The following is a 15,743-nucleotide window of genomic DNA, read 5'->3' as shown; positions in this document are numbered from 1 at the left end:
CGTTACGACTGAGCGGACCGACAGAAAGTCTCAGTTAACTTCCTGAGTATCCGGCCTGGAAACAGACTCTCGGCTACGCGCTCCGAACATGTAGTGCAGCCCCAGCTTCCCCTTCTCTGGAAGTCGCTGGCCGCCGTTCAGTCAGGAGTAGTAGTACCAAGATTCTAGTTCTTCTTACGCGACTTGCTAGAGAAGCAAAAAGTTGCTTTTTTCGAGGAAGCCAGGGAGGAAAGGTATCACGCAGAACCAGGTGGTGCGGGTGGGGAATGTCCTTGGGCAGGATTGGGGCTGGGTCCTGGCCCTTTAAACTCGAGGGGGAGGATCCGGAAGTGGATGGGCGGGGCGAAGGGCCCTGGTATATAGGAGGGCCCAGCCGCGCGGGGTCTCCAATCTGCCATTTTCTGTCCACGAATAAGTCTCTGGCTTTCCAAATTCTCTGTTCTTCCCACAGGCACTATCCCGTCCGCTGGCCCACCACCTCAGGCGAACGATGGCCGCAGAGTCCACAGCCACTGCCGCCATCACCGCGGAGCTGGTTTCCGCCGATAAGTAAGCTGGACCGTGGAGAGCTTGAGGCACTGGCCAGTCCGCAGGGAGGGGGTGGTGGACGGAGGCTAACCGGGAGGGACAGACCGGAGGGTGGGAGGGCTTTCCTTCCAGTGAACAACCGTCGCTGTTCGGGGAGGGCCGGACACTGGAGAAGCCCACTTCTAGCAGAGAGCCTCGCTCATTGGCAGTAACGCCGGTCGGCTGGCGCCCCCTGCCCCGCTTTTCGCGGTCGCCATCTTGCCGGGGGCAGCGGCGGCTGTCTCCATCGCCTGCCCCTCTCCTTCCTCCCCAGGCCCGGGGCTATCGGCGGGAAGGCGGGGCCCCGGCGCGGCAGTGTACCTTCACGTCCCTGCTGTCCCCGCACTCCTGGCGTGCGCCTCCGGTAGGATCTCCAAACACATCGGGAAAATAACCAACAGAGATTTGGCGCCAAAAAAAAAAAACTGCACGAGGGAGGAGGCCGGACCGGTGGATCGGGATGGGCGGGGTCTCTCGGGGGCGGGGTCGTGCGCTCGTGCGTTCGCTTCCCCCCGCCGGTTTTGGAGCAGGGGGCGGGGCCCTGAGGAGGCGGGAAAACTCCATTGTTTGGGGCTGCGGCTCCCGAGCGCCTCGGACTTCCGCCGTGGGACGCGGTGAAGCTTGTGCCCCGCGGTCTCCTCGCTCACCTGGTACTCTCCTGCCCTCAGCAAGGCCCATTTCTTTTGTCTGTGGTGGAGAGCATCGTGGTTCTTTTAGACTTTGGGAACGTTGGCGGGGGACTTGGCTGCTTCTGGGGGATTTTATCGTGAGGCGAAGCATCTTCTAGCGCTGCGTCGAGGTCTTTTCACTTATTGCAGTGTTTGGTTGCTAGGAGAATGGGCAGTATTAAGCGCGAAGTGTTAACAGAAGGACTGGAAGGAATGATAGAAGACATGATTGCTATGAAAACGGCACAGTGCCACTCTGACATAAAGGTATTTTTTGAACAGTGAAGGGAAACAGGCCGTTATTCGAAGAAACAAGAAATAACCCAAATTATTAAGTGGCAGACTCTAGGATAAACCCTAGTATTTCAAGTTTTTATTCCCTCATTACTCATCCTTTCCCCCATCCCCAAAGCTTGAGAGGAAATTGCATGAAAATCTAATTAGCTAGTTAGAACAATAAAGGCATCATTCCTTAGTTAAGTAAGTTCCTGGGGCAATTCAGGGGTAAAGCGTTTCAGTCGTTTAAGGGGGAGGGTAAAGAAAATTTATGTGAGTTTAATAAACTACTAAGAATGCACATTATAATTCCAGTATAGCCATTGAAAGAATAAAAAACATGTTTAACTTCCAAACCAGTAGAGAGAGAAAATTGAATGAGAAATAAACCACAATTCAGAGTTGATTTTGATACTGCTTTCATTGCTTAAGTGGTGAATGTTGGGCTACAGTTTTGTCATCTGTTAAAAGCTACAATTTGGCTTCTGTCCCCTCATGCCATTAAACAACGTTGCTAAAGGTTATTAATGGTTGTCTAAATGTTAAATTAGTCTTTGTCCTTATAGCTTTCTAAATAGTTTTAAGTAGTTAATGTTTTTGTTTATGTTACAAAAGAACATAGCAGTTTGTACTGTAGTGGTAAGGAGGAATGAGAAAGCTTAGAAAGAGAAAGTCTTATGTGATGCATTGAATTTTACTTTAACTGTCTTATAATTTCTGAGCTACTTATTCGTACCTTTAGATGAGAGATGTCAAAGTAAAAACAAGTGGTTTAGCTCAGTAATCCTTAAAGTTCTGGGGTTTGTCGTTCCTATTTCCATAAGTGGAAGGTTCATCTGTGTTGGTGTGGGGCTTATTTTGGTGCTTAGTATTTGGCTGTTTAAAATGAGATGGATAACCTCTTGTAAGTTAGCTTTATGATGAATTAATGTCACTGTAATTAGCATATATTTGTGTGAAAGATTTAGCCAATGTACCTGTGTACCTATATTTTGGTTGGGTGGAGGAGTTAGGTTCAGTATATTAGCTCAAATGTGTAAATGAGAAGAGTCTCTCTTGGTGGACCTGCAAAAAAAAATCTATTTTCAGAAGATTTAAAAAAAAAAATTTTTTTTTCCCCCCGGTTGTGCCACGCCGCATTATACGATCTTAGTTCCCCCCCCCAGGGATCAAACCCACACCTGCATTGGAAGCACGGAGTCTTAACCACTGGACCACCAGGGAAGTCCCTGATCTTGTACTCTTAAGACAATTTACTCATCACATCCATTAACTTTGGTAATCTTTATATGCGTATCTGAAAGTATTCTCCACTTACCACTTTAAACAACTGAGGTTCAGGGAGGGACTTCACTGGTGGTCCAGCAGTTAAGACTCTGCTCCTAATGTAGAGGGCCCGGGTTCAATTCCTGGTCAGGGAACTAAGATCCCGAAAGCCACACAGCCTGGCCAAAAAAAAAAAAATTGGTTAAAAAAAAAAACACTGAGGGGTGGTGGTGGTGGGATGAATTGGGAGATTGGGATTGACATATATACACTGATATGTATAAAATAGATAAATAAGAACCTGCTGCTGTATAAAAAAATAAAACTGAAAAAAATATATAGAGCAATGCAGAAATAAAAAGACAAATTCACAATTGTAGAAAAAATAAAAATGCCAAAAAATAGTAAGATTAATTGCAATTTTACAATTTGGGCTTTAAACATACACTGTTTCTTGGGCTATGACAGTAGGGTAAAATGACCCAGTTTGTATAAATTTTATGAGGCTTGATAAATGCACTTAATAATTGTCAGCTCATGACAAAATTAAATGACTCAATGAATGTCAATCTCTCCTTTCATATATCTAAATGCCTTGGTACAGTTTCAATATGTGGCATATGTATTGTAGTATAATCTATTAATAACGTGGATCAGAGAGAAGCAAAAGTCAAGGACAAATGTAATTTTTTGTGAGATGTACATTATTTTTTTTAACATCTAGCTGATTACCTTTGGATGTCAATTAAACATTACACCCTCTTGAAAAAAAAAGAAAACACTGAGGTTCACCCTAAAGATTCCACAAAAAAAAAGATCATCGATTGGAATGCTTAATATTGTTAAGATGTTCATACTACCCAAAGAGATCTATGGATATGCATCCTAAAATTCATAAGAAATCTCAAGGGGTCCCAAATAGCCAAAACAGTTTCTTTTGTTTGTTTGTTTTTGGCCACGCCTCGAGGCTTGTGGATTTTAGTTCCTTGACCAGGGATTGAACTGGGATCCTAACCACTGGACTGCCAGGAAATTCCCTGCCAAAACAGTTTTGAAAAGAACGAAGTGTAGGTCTCACTTGCTGATATCAAAACATTGTGCTACTGGCATAAAGATAGACAAATAGAACAATGGAATGTAAAAGAAAGCCCAAAAATCCTTGCATATGGTCAAATGATCTTTGATAAGGATGCCAAGACCACTCAATGAAGAAAGGACATTCTTTTTTTTCTTCTTAAATTTATTTTTTTATTTTTGACTGCATTGGGTCTTTGTTGCTGCATGCGGGCTAAGCGGTGAGCGGGGGCTACTCTTCGTTGCAGTGGGCGGGCTTCTCACTGCAGTGGCTCCTCTTGTTGCGGAGCACGGGTTCTAAGGCATGCGGGCTTAGTTGTTCCGTGGCATGTGGGATCTTGCCGGACCAGGGCTCGAAGCCATGTCCCCTGCATTGGCAGGCGTATTCTTAACCACTGGGCCACCAGGGAAGTCCCGGCATATTCTTTTCAACAAATGGTGTTGGGAAAACGGGATATGCACATGCAGGAGAATGAAGTTAGATCCTTATTTTACACCGTATACAAAAATGAGCTGAAAATGGATTAAAGACCTAAATGTAAGACCTGAAACTATAAATCTCCCAAAAGAAAGCATAAGTTAAAAGCTCCATGGGAATTCCCTGACGGTCCAGTGGTTAGCACTCACTTTCATTGCTATGGTCCAGGTTCAGGCCCTGATTGGTGAACTAAGATCTTGCAAGCCTCTCAGCGTGGCTTAAAAAAAAAAAAAATTCCCTGCCAGTTTTTCAGTACATTTTATTGAAGTACAGCATACTACAAAAATGCACAAATGGTAAATGTACAGTTGAGTGAATTTTCACAAACAGAAATTAGAAACAAAACATTATATGGAAACTTCTCCCCCCCAACCTATTTAGTCATACTCCTCCCATCAAGCCTAGCTCTTCTGACTTCTAACATTACAGTGTCATAGGTGGATGTTGAACTTGTATTTATTTGTAAGGGTACCATAAAACTTTATAGGGAGGGTCTTGCCTGGTGGTCCAGTGGTTAAGACTCCGTGCTTCCACTTCAGGGGGTGCAGGTTCGATCCTTGGTCGGGGAACTAAGATCCTGCATGCTGTGTGGCACAGCCAAAAAAACCCCAACAAACTTTATAGGGAGGATGACAGATGATGCTAAATTTCTATGATGACTGGGAGCCAGGAAAACTGGGTTCTGTTTCTAGCTGCTGCGGTGGACCTCAGTTTTCCCATTTGTTAAACGGTGGCAGTAGTGGGGAGATTCTACAAGGAAATTTTTTTCAGGAAAGTTTTGTGAAGCAGTTTTCTTTCCTCCTACTTACTGGCATATTTTCCCTATATTTATTGAGCATTTGTCTTATTTAGTAGAGGCGCTGTGGTTAAGGAGACAGAAAAGATCTCTGCTTTCAAATGGAGCTTCGACTACTGGGATAGAGACCATGAATATATAGATTAGAGAATATCAGTGATAAAGTGCTATGCAAAGAATTACCCTAGTTTTAAGGTGATGTGAGGTAACTGGGTGGTTATTTATTTCTAATTAATTAATTTACTTATTTATTTTTGGCTGCACTGGGTCTTTGTTGCTGCGCACAGGCTTTCTCTATTTGCAGCGAGTGGGGGCTCCTTTTCGTTGCGGGGCGTGGCTTCTTACTGTGGTGGCTTCTCTTTGCGGAGCGCGGGCTTCAGTAGTTGTGGCACGTGGGCTACAGTAGTCGTGGCACACAGGCTTCAGTAGTTGTGGCTTGTGGGCTCTAGAGCGCAGGCTCAGTAGTTGTGGCACATGGGCTTAGTTGCTCCGCGGCATGTGGGATCTTCCCCGACCAAGGCTCGAACCTGTGTCCCCTGCATTTGCAGGCGGATTCTTAACCACTGCACCATCAGTGGGGGAAGCCCTGGGTGGTTATTTTAGATTGGACGATCAGGGATGGCCACAATGAGATGAATGACAAGGGCCCAGCTATATGAAGTTTCTAACTGGGAAACTTCGTTCATAGAAATAGGGATAGCAGAGAATGTGGATACGGAGGCAAGCAGGTTGGTAGTTTTGGTGGTTGAGGAAGGGAGACTTCCTGTCTGATGGTTTCTATTTGCTCAATGGGGTGTGAAGCAAGGTCTGCTTAGAAGTAAGGGGGAATGGAGTAGGGTGTAGGAGATTTGAGGAGAGATAGTAATGTTGGAGACTTGGAAGACATATTCTAGGGAATGTGGTAGGATTGCCAATGTTGTCCTTGTTTCAGATTTGGGGCCAAGAATTTAAAGAGAGTGCAGTCAGTGCTGTTGTTTCTTAAATGTTCAGCTTCTCTGCTCTAGCAGACACAGAATAGATGGCTAGAGGGTTAAGACCTCTTGTGGAACTTAAAAGTTTGCCAGAAGAAAAGCCTTCTTCACAGGCTGAGGGTTTATGTTAAAGAAAAAAAATCTTTAAGATAAAACAACTGGAGATTTGTGGGGTTTTTTTTCATGACTGGTTGTCTGCCAGCAGCTACCTATTTGGTCTCTTGGTGCTTCCTTTCCTTCCCCTTAGATAGCACCATCTCTGCATTCAAACGTCCCAAGATGGATGCTTTTAAAAACATTTTCTCTGTGATATATGCGTTCAGTTGCTTTCTTTGCTTCTTCCCTTCATAGCCAGGCTTCTTTAGATAAGAGTCTGCAGGATTTCTGGTGTCCATTTTTCCCCCGCTTCTGTTTGCTTATACATTTAACAAATGTATTCAATATATATTTTAATATGTCAGGTTTTAGAGATACAAAGATGAATAAGGTGTCAGTTTCTGGTCATCAGATCACAATCTAATTGGACAGGTGTGTTCTGAGAATATACACATTTGTTCAACCTGTCTCGATCTGGCTTCTTCATGTCATTTAAACAACATTGCTAAAGGTGATCATGGATTGTCTAAATGCTAAAATAGTCCTTATTCTTAGCTTTCTAATGCGTTCTTTTTGCTGCCTTTTTGGCACCTCTTTGCTGCCTCTGATACCAGACACTCCCTCCTTAATTATGTCTTCTTTTGATGCTGCCTCCATTTCTTCCTATCTTTCTGTTCTTTCATTGTTAATGATTGCTAGAATCTATTGATTCCTTATGTGCCAAGCATTGAACTAAGCACTTTGTGAACTTTCTCATTTAATTTTCAAAACAGATCCTGTGAGATAGGTACTGTTAATAGTTGAGGAAACTGAGGTACTTCATATGGTAAGTGGCAAAGTCACTTGTCGTTAATCCTACCCTAGTGATTCAGAATTGGTCACTTTAACAAATATTGATTAGATACCAGGCTTTGTGCTTGGTGCTAGGATACAGTTTAGGATAAGATAGACATGGTTTCTTAGATCTTAATCCTGATGGGGAATACAGAAAGTCAGTAGGCAATTGGAGTACAGAATGAGTTATGATGGGGTCATGTAACTGGGTAAGTTACTTCTCTGGAAAATAGCCACAAGGTTTTTTGTGAGAGGATTAAATGAGAATGTAGTAGGCACTGCTATGTCTGACAGATGTTTGCTCTGAATTGCCTATTGAATGTTATCCATTTATTTATTTATTATTTTAAAAATATTTATTTGGCTGCGCTGGGTCTTAAGTTGCGGCCTGTGGGATCTAGTTCCCTGACCAGGGATCAAACCCGGGACCCCTGCATTGGGAGCCCAGAGTCTTAGCCACTGGACCACCAGGGAAGTCCCTGAATGCTATCCATTTAGGTGTTCCATAAGCACCTCAAAACCAGCTCAGTATGTACACCCCAATTTTCACTAATAATCTTGCTTTTGTACCTTATTTTGGTTGGATAGCACTCAGTTTCCCAATCCCAGAAATGAAAATTCTAGATTCCCCCTCCCTCCTTTTTCAATTTCTAAACAGTTACCAATATTTAGCAGTTTGGTAGTCTGTAACAGGGCTTAGAAATGTAAAGCCTAGAGGGCCAGATAGGAAAAAGTGAAGTGGTGGTGGGGATTGAAGTGAATTGTCCCTTAAAGGGCTAGGTCACTGTTCAACTTCAGCTGATTGGGGAGAATGTATGCCATAGTGGCAGGTATTTCTAATATTTAAAGAATATTGTAATTATTTCTTTGACTAGGAAATACATTCCTGGTTCAAAATCCAGAAGGGGAAGTACACAGTGAAATGTCCCTCCAACCGTTATTCCCTAATCACATAGGTTTTCTCCTCTGAGTCCACCAGTGTTAGTAATTTATTATGTGTCCCTCAATGCTACCTTATGCATATACGAGCAGATTGTATGTAGTTATTAATTCTATATTATTGTGTAAATGGTAGCACACTTGATACATTTCTTAGCACTTAGCAGTATATCTTGGAGATGATTCCTCATTAGGGCATAGTTTCTTTCTTTTCTTTTTTTTAATGGCTGCATTGTATTCTATTCTGTGACTGTCTCATAATGAGTTTCCTATTGATGGACATTTGAATTCTTTCCAGAATTTAATTGTTACAAATTGTGCTTTAGTGAATAACCGTGTAACCCTGGACTCATATATCTATAGGATAAATTTCTACAAGTGGAACTGCTGGATCAAAGAGTGTTCATTTGTTGTTTTTGATAGATATTGCCAAATAGACCTTCATAGAAGTTTTGTGAATTTAAACTTATATTAGCAATATATGTGAACACCTGTTACTCTTACATTCTTGTCTTTGACTATTTGATGGGTAAAAAAATGCTTTCTTACTGTAATTTTGTGTTTCTCTGAAGAATGAGTGTGAGCATGTATTTAAATGTTTGAGATATTTGTGTTTCATTTTCTGTGAATGTGTTTATATCCTTTAATCTTTTCCTGTTGGACCTTTTTTCCTGTTGATTTAATATTCTGTATATATTCACTAAGTTAACCTTTTGTGAAATGAATGAGATGGAGTAGAATTTATCAGTCTTACATGATTTCTGAATATGAAAGGTTTTCTCCCGATGAGTTACAATGTAATTCGCCTGTGGTTTTCTTTAGTACTTTTCTGGTTTCAGAGTTTACATAATGATTTTTCAGGAGAAGCAGAAATCCAGATTTTTATGTGATATCTTCATAGTTTTAAATGTAGTAACTACCATAATTAACATTAAAAAATAATTGTGGGTAAACATGTCTATGGCTCAGATAGGACATGAACCTGAGTTTATAATTTTTTTTCTAATATGGTGCTTGTTACAGTGTGGTCCCCAAACCAGCAGTAGCAGCATCACCTAGAAAGTTGTTAGAAATGCAAATTCCTGGACCTCATAATAGACCTACTGAACCAGAACTCTAGGGTTGGGGCTCAACAACGTGTTCTTTTTTTTTTATAAATTAATTTTATTTATTTTTATTTTTGGCTGCATTGGGTCTTGTTGCTGCGCGTGGGGTTTCTCTACTTGCCTCAAGTGGGGGCTACTCTTCATTGTGGTGTGCGGGCTTCTTGTTGTGGAACATGGGCTCTAGGCACGCGGACTTCAGTAGTTGTGGCACGAGGGCTCAGTAGTTGTGGCTCACGGGCTCTAGAGCTCAGGCTCAGTAGCTGTGGTGCATGGGCTTAGCTGCTCCGTGGCATGTGGCATCTTCCCAGATCAGGGCTCGAACCTGTGTCCCCTGCGTTGGCAGGCGGATCCTTAACCACTGCACCACCAGGGAAGTCCCCATATTAATTTGTTTAATTTCTAGTCTTAAAATAGCCTTCATTTTTACTTTTTTCCCCTTAATTTTTCATTACAGAATTGAAGAAGATGCCCCTGCTCCTTCTACCTCTACAGATAAAGTGGAGAGGTAAGATTATTTACATGGTGCAATTAGATTTATATCTGGAACATAGACTAAGAGCTATATAACTTGAGGGCAGTTTGTTTCATTATTTTCAATAGGTAACGAATAAGACTGAATGTTAAAGTACCTATTTAAAGTATGGAGTCCTGACAATTATGTCGTCAGGTTTTTTTGTATTTGATTAAGATATTAGAATTGAAAAACTTGTTTAATTCTTCTTAGTACCCAACATGCCTGGCAAATGCTAACTTATTTTTCTGTTGTTGTTGTGGCATGCAGGCTCAGTAGTTGTGGCTCGCGGGCTCTAGAGCACAGGCTCAGTAGCTGTGGCGCACGGGCTCAGTTTCTCTGCAACATGTAGGATCTTCCCAGACCAGGGCTCGAACCCGTGTCCCCTGCATTGGCAGGCGGATTCTTAACCACTGTGCCACCAAGGAAGTCCCTAACTTATTTTCTTTAAAAATATTTTATTTATTTGTTTATTGGCTGTGTCGGATCTTAGTTGCAGTGCAGACCTCTCTCTAGTTGTGGTGCACAGGCTACTCTGTAGTTCTGGTGTGCGGGCTCTCTAGTTGTGGCACATGGGCTTATTTGCCTCACAGCATGTGGGATCTTAGTTCCCCGCCTGTGTCCCCTGCATTGGAAGGCAGATTCTTAACCACTGGACCAGCAGGGAAGTCCCTAACTTACTCTTTCTTTGAATACTTCTACTGATTTAGATCTCTGTTTTGTAAGGTTGCCATTTTCAATTTTGTTGTTATTCTGGTTGAAAGTTTTAAATTTTATATTGAGCTCACATGTACTTCCATGTAACTTCCCCATCTGGATGTGACCGTGGTTTTTAACCAGAGGTAAGCATAATAATTAATTAACTAGAAAGCTTATCCAAAAGGTAAATGCCTGGGTTGCATTCCTAGAGATTTCATTTCTTAAGCTTTTAGTGTATGAGTGTTTTGGAAAAGCTTCCTGTTAAATCTTAAGCTCACTTAGGTTGAAAATTACTGTTCTAAATTCTGTTTAATCCTTTTTGCAAAATATCTGCACTTTTTAAGAGTCTGTAAGTTTTTCATTTGTTTCATCATTTCACTTTGTGGTCTTAAATTCCATTGTTATCTTGGTTATTTAAACCATGTCTTTTACAAATACTACCTACTGATTTGTGAGTCAGTCTCGTTTTGGGGTGGAAGAAGTACTGCTCAGGATTGGTCCTAAACACACATTCGCGTAACCTTTTTAGAGTCTTGGTATATACCATAGTATTAAATTTCTGGACTGAGAATAAGGTATAAATGTAGCTAGGCTACTTCACCCCTGGAACACTGCTGATATGTGATTATTAATATTCTAAGCATTGATGATCTTTTGAGGAGCATGATAATCTGATTCTGAGAGAAACTTGGAAGGATGGTTGGAAAAAACATGACTAGTCTCATAAATTTGTAACAGCTGATCTGAAATGGTTATTTAGTACTGCCTGGCAACTATAGCATGTTTCCCTGGCCAAGTTGTTCTCCCATTCTGCTGAGTAACTTCTTAATATTCAGTACCGTCACCTGTCTTCTTGCTCTTACTTGATGATTTTACTTTTTAAAAAAATTTGATTGGGGACTACCTGGTGGTGCAGTGGTTAAGAATCCACCTGCCAACGCAGGGTACACGGGTTCGAGCCCGGGTCCGGGAAAATCCCACGTGCTGCGGAGCAACTAAGCCCGTGAGCCACAACTGCTGAGCCCATGTGCCACAACTAATGAAGCCCACGTGGCTGAGCCCACGCTCCGCAGCAAGAGGCCACTGCAATGAGAAGCCCATGCACCGCAACGAAGAAGTTGCCTGCGTGCAACTTCCGAGAAAGCCTGCATGCAGCAATGAAGACCCAATGCAGCCAAAGATAAATAAATATATAAAAAATTTGATTGTTTAGTAATAAGCAGTTAGGAAGAGGAGTTTCTTAATCTATCTTAAATCTGTACCCACACATTCTTTTCTTTATTTATTTTTTCTTTTCTTTTTTATTTATTTGTTTGCTCTCAGTCTTTGTTGCAGCCGGCGGGCTCCTTAGTTGCGGTACCCGAACTCTTAGTTGTGGTGGGATCTAGTTCCCTGACCAGGGATCGAACCCGGGCCCCCTGCATTGGCTGCACGGAGTCTTATCCACTGTGCCACCAGGGAAGTCCCGCATTCTTCTGGATGTGGGTCCATGCTCTTATTCAGAGGTTCTAAAGGTGCAGTCTGTATGCCCCTGGGATCCCCAAGAACCTTTCAGAGATTCCGTAAGGTCAAAAGTTTTCGTATTGGTAGACCGTTTGCCGTTTTCGCTGGTTGACATTGGCACTAATGGTGCAAAATCAATGGTGGGTAAACCTGCTGGCCCTTTATTTAACAAAGGTCAAGGCAGTACAAGTAGTTCACTCCCAGTTTCACTTCTGTTGCTTCCACGATGAAGCAATAGAAACTAATAAATTTATTCTCAGTCCTTCACTACATGGTTTTAGAATAATCTGTGTGACAAAATGGGAAATAGGAATGCTAATTCTGCACCCTGAAGTAGGTAGGTAAGATGGTTGTCTTTAAGAAAAGTATTTGTATGACTGTTTGAATAAAGAATTAAATTTTGGGGGCTTCCCTGGTGGCACAGTGGTTGAGAGTCCGCCTGCTGATGCAGGGGACACGGGTTCATGCCCTGGTCCGGGAAGATCCCACATGCCGCAGAGCGGCTGGGCTCGTGAGCCATGGCCGCTGAGCCTGCACGTCCGGAGCCTGTGCTCCGCAACAGGAGAGGCCACAACAGTGAGAGGCCCGCATACCGCAAAAAAAAAAAAAAAAAAAAAAAAAGAAATTTTTCATGGAATTCTGGATTTCAAAGGATGAACAACAGACTTATTACTCAGACTTGGGTATTTGGCAGATGGTTTCTCAAAAATTAATAAAGTGAGGCTGTCACTTTAAGGGAGGCAACTGAGAATATCTGTTGTCAGTGATAGAATTTTAGCTTTCAAATGAAAATAAATTAAAATCTTAGAAGTTGTATTGACTACCGTGAGCCTGTCTCATGTGGTCCCAACATTTCAAGGCTCTTCTGATGAAATTGGTGGTGGTGGTGTTTGTTGTTGTTTTTTATTGTGGTGTAAATGCATATAACGTAAAATTTACCATCATAGGGACTTCCCTGGTGGTCCAGTGGTTAAGAATCCGCTTCCCAATGCAGGGGACTCGGGTTCGATCCCTGGTCGGGGAACTAAGATCCCACATGCCACGGGGCAACGAAGTCCACGCGCTCTAGAGCCCGTGCTCTGCAGTGAAGATCCTGCCTGCCACAACTAAGATCTGATACAGCCTAATAAATAAATATTTAAAAAATATTACCATCATAACCGTTTTTAAGTGTACCGATCAGTAATGTTAAGTACATGTACGTTACTGTGGAGCCAGTCCCTTCTTGCAGAAGTGAAACTCTCCATCATCCATCTCCGGAACATTTTCCTCTTCCCCAACTGAAACTCTACCCATTAAACAACGTCCCATCTCTTCCCCCAGCCCCTGGCAGCCACCATCCTACTTTCTGTCTCTGTGAATTTGACTACTCTAGGTACCTTTTATAAATGAAATCCTACATCGTTTGTCTTTTTATGACTGGCTTATTTAACTTAGCATAGTGTCTTCAGGATTAATCCATGTTATAGCATCTGTTAGAGTTCTCTTTTTAAGGCCGAATAATATGCCATTGTATGTATAGACCACATTTCATTTATCCATTCATCTGTCAGTGGATACTTGAGTTGATTCCTTTTGGCTATTGTGAATAATGCTGCTATGTATATGAGTGTACAGAATCATTCATGAATAGGAGATCTATTCAGAGTACAAGATAGAACAATGATTTTTATTTTATTTAAATAAATAAATTTATTTTTTGTTGCATTGGGTCTTCATTGCTGCGGGGGCTTCTCTTCATTGCGGTGTGCAGGCTTCTCATTGCGGTGGCTTCTCTTGTTGCAGAGCACAGGCTCTATGCGTGCGGGCTTCAGTAGTTGTGGCACACGGGCTCAGTAGTTGTGGCGCATGGGCTTAGTTGCTCCGTGGCATGTGGGATCTTCCTGGACCAGGGCTCGTACCCCTGTCCCCTGCACTGGCAGGCAGATTCTTAACCACTGCACTATCAGGGAAGTCCCAGAACAATGATTTTTAATGTAGCAGTATGAAAAGTTCGTCAATACATTTTCAGATTCTGCATTGCAAATAACCTTTAAGGAACTACCACTCATTGAGTTTTGGTGTAGTATCAGAGAAGAAAATCCACAGCCATTTACAAGATTATTCAAGGGAATTCCCTGGTGGTGCAGTGGTTAGGACTCCGCACTTCTGCTGCCAGGGGTCTGGATTCGATCCCTGGTCAGGGAACTAAGATCCCACAAAAAAATTTAAAAAGGTTATTAAAGTACTCCCTTTTCCAAACAGGTATCAGTGTGAGGTCAGATATTTTATACTTCAATGAAAACAACAAATCCCAATGCCTTAAATGCAGAAAAATGAATATGAAAATCCAGCTTTTCTATTAAGCCAGACATTGAAGAGATTTGTAAAAATGTTCAGTAGTGCTTCTCACTAAATTTTTTATGTTTGGGAAATATAGTCATTTTTTCATAGAAGTCATGTTAACATGTAACATTTTAAAATATTAAAAATTTTTTTTTAGTTTTAATTTCAATATGGTAAATACAAATAGATATTACTCACATACAGAAAGGCTCTTCGAGGGCCTTCTGTAATTTGGTAGCGTAAAGAGTCTGGAGACCAAAAAGTTTGCGAGCCATTGCTCTCCTTTTAAAATAATTAATTAATTTTTGTCTGTGTTGGGTCTTTGTTGCGGTGTGCGGGCTCCTCATTGCGGTGGCTTCTCTTGTTGCAGAGCACGGGCTCTAGGTGCGCGGGTTTCAGTAGTTGTGGCTCGTGGGCTCTAGAGCGCAGGCTCAGTAGCTGTGGCACATGGGCTTAGTTGCTCTGCAGCATGTGGGATCTTCCCGGACCAGGGCTCAAACCCGTGTCCCCTGCATTGGCAGGTGGATTCTTAACCACTGCACCACCAGGGAAGTCCCCATTGCTTTTCTATATAAAGACCAACATCTCCACTTGTTCAGTGGATCCCATCCTCAGTCATCTACTCAAAAACAGAGCTCTTGTAGTTCTCTATCCAGCAGTACTACTACATTCCTCTCCTATGAGCTTATTTGTACTGCATAGTCTTATTATTTGTATCGCATAGTCTTCCCTTGGTATTCATGGGGGATTGGTTCCAGGATACCCCCGCCCCCCGCCCCCAGTACCAAAATCTGTGTATTCTCAAGTCCCTTATATAAAATGGCATAGTATTTGCATATAACTGAACACATACTCCTATATACTTTAAATTGTCTCTAGATTACTTATACTACCTAGTACAACATAAATAGTTGTAAATATTTTGAAAATGCTATGTAAATAGTTGGCCAATGTGCAGCAAATTCACGTTTTGCTTTTTGGAGCTTTCTGGAATTACCACCCACTGTACCCCCCCCCCCCCGAGTATTTTTAATCTTTGGTTGATGAGAAGGGCCAACTGTATTCCTTATTTATTTATTTTTTTTAAAGAAGATGTTGGGAGTGGTAGTTTATTAATTAATTAATTTTTGGCTGCATTGGGCCTTCATTTCTATGTGTGGGCTTTCTCTAGTTGTGGCAAGCGGGGGCCTCTCACTATCACAGCCTCTCTTGTTGCAGAGCACAGGCTCCAGACGTGCAGGCTCAGTAGTTGTGGTACACAGGCCTAGTTGCTCCGCGGCATGTGGGATCCTCCTAGAGCAGGGCTCGAACCCATGTCCCCTGCATTAGCAGGCAGATTCTCAACCACTGCGCCACCAGGGAAGCCCTGTATTCCTATTTTTAACCCTTCATTGATCCCCCACATCCCCTTCTACCTATTACTTCATTTCTGTTTCTTGGACAAGAAAACATGAAAGGGTTGTTGTTACTTTGTTTGTTTACTTCCCCTTTTTTATTTCCTGAACATTCTTCAAGTTTTTCTTTCACCATTCTAAAATGGTCTTGGGCTTTCCTGGTGGTGCAGTGGTTGAGAGTCCACCTGCCGATGCAGGGGACACGGGTTCGTGCCCTGGTCTGGGAAGATCCCACATGCT

The 15,743-nt window shown here is 42.3% G+C and overlaps 1 protein-coding gene across 2 annotated transcripts in view; it reads left to right on the top strand.

Annotated features, from left to right (window-relative positions):
- Positions 1 to 400: 400 nt before the first annotated feature.
- Positions 401 to 15,743, top strand: part of NASP (nuclear autoantigenic sperm protein) — a 30,755-nt gene continuing 15,412 nt past the window's right edge. Inside the window, exons 1-2 of one of the 2 annotated variants that reach the window (XM_024746132.1) lie at positions 401 to 549; positions 9,526 to 9,576. In XM_024746132.1, coding sequence (XP_024601900.1) covers positions 491 to 549; positions 9,526 to 9,576 — 110 coding nt within the window. In that variant the 5' untranslated portion in view covers positions 401 to 490. The remainder of the gene's footprint in view (positions 550 to 9,525; positions 9,577 to 15,743) is intronic. The other variant, XM_024746131.1, reaches the window with a different exon arrangement.

This window comes from Neophocaena asiaeorientalis, unplaced genomic scaffold (genome assembly GCF_003031525.2).
Source record: "Neophocaena asiaeorientalis asiaeorientalis breed wild unplaced genomic scaffold, Neophocaena_asiaeorientalis_V1.1 scaffold51, whole genome shotgun sequence".
Taxonomy (NCBI): domain Eukaryota; kingdom Metazoa; phylum Chordata; class Mammalia; order Artiodactyla; family Phocoenidae; genus Neophocaena; species Neophocaena asiaeorientalis.
This window is presented reverse-complemented; position numbering and strand designations above follow the sequence as displayed.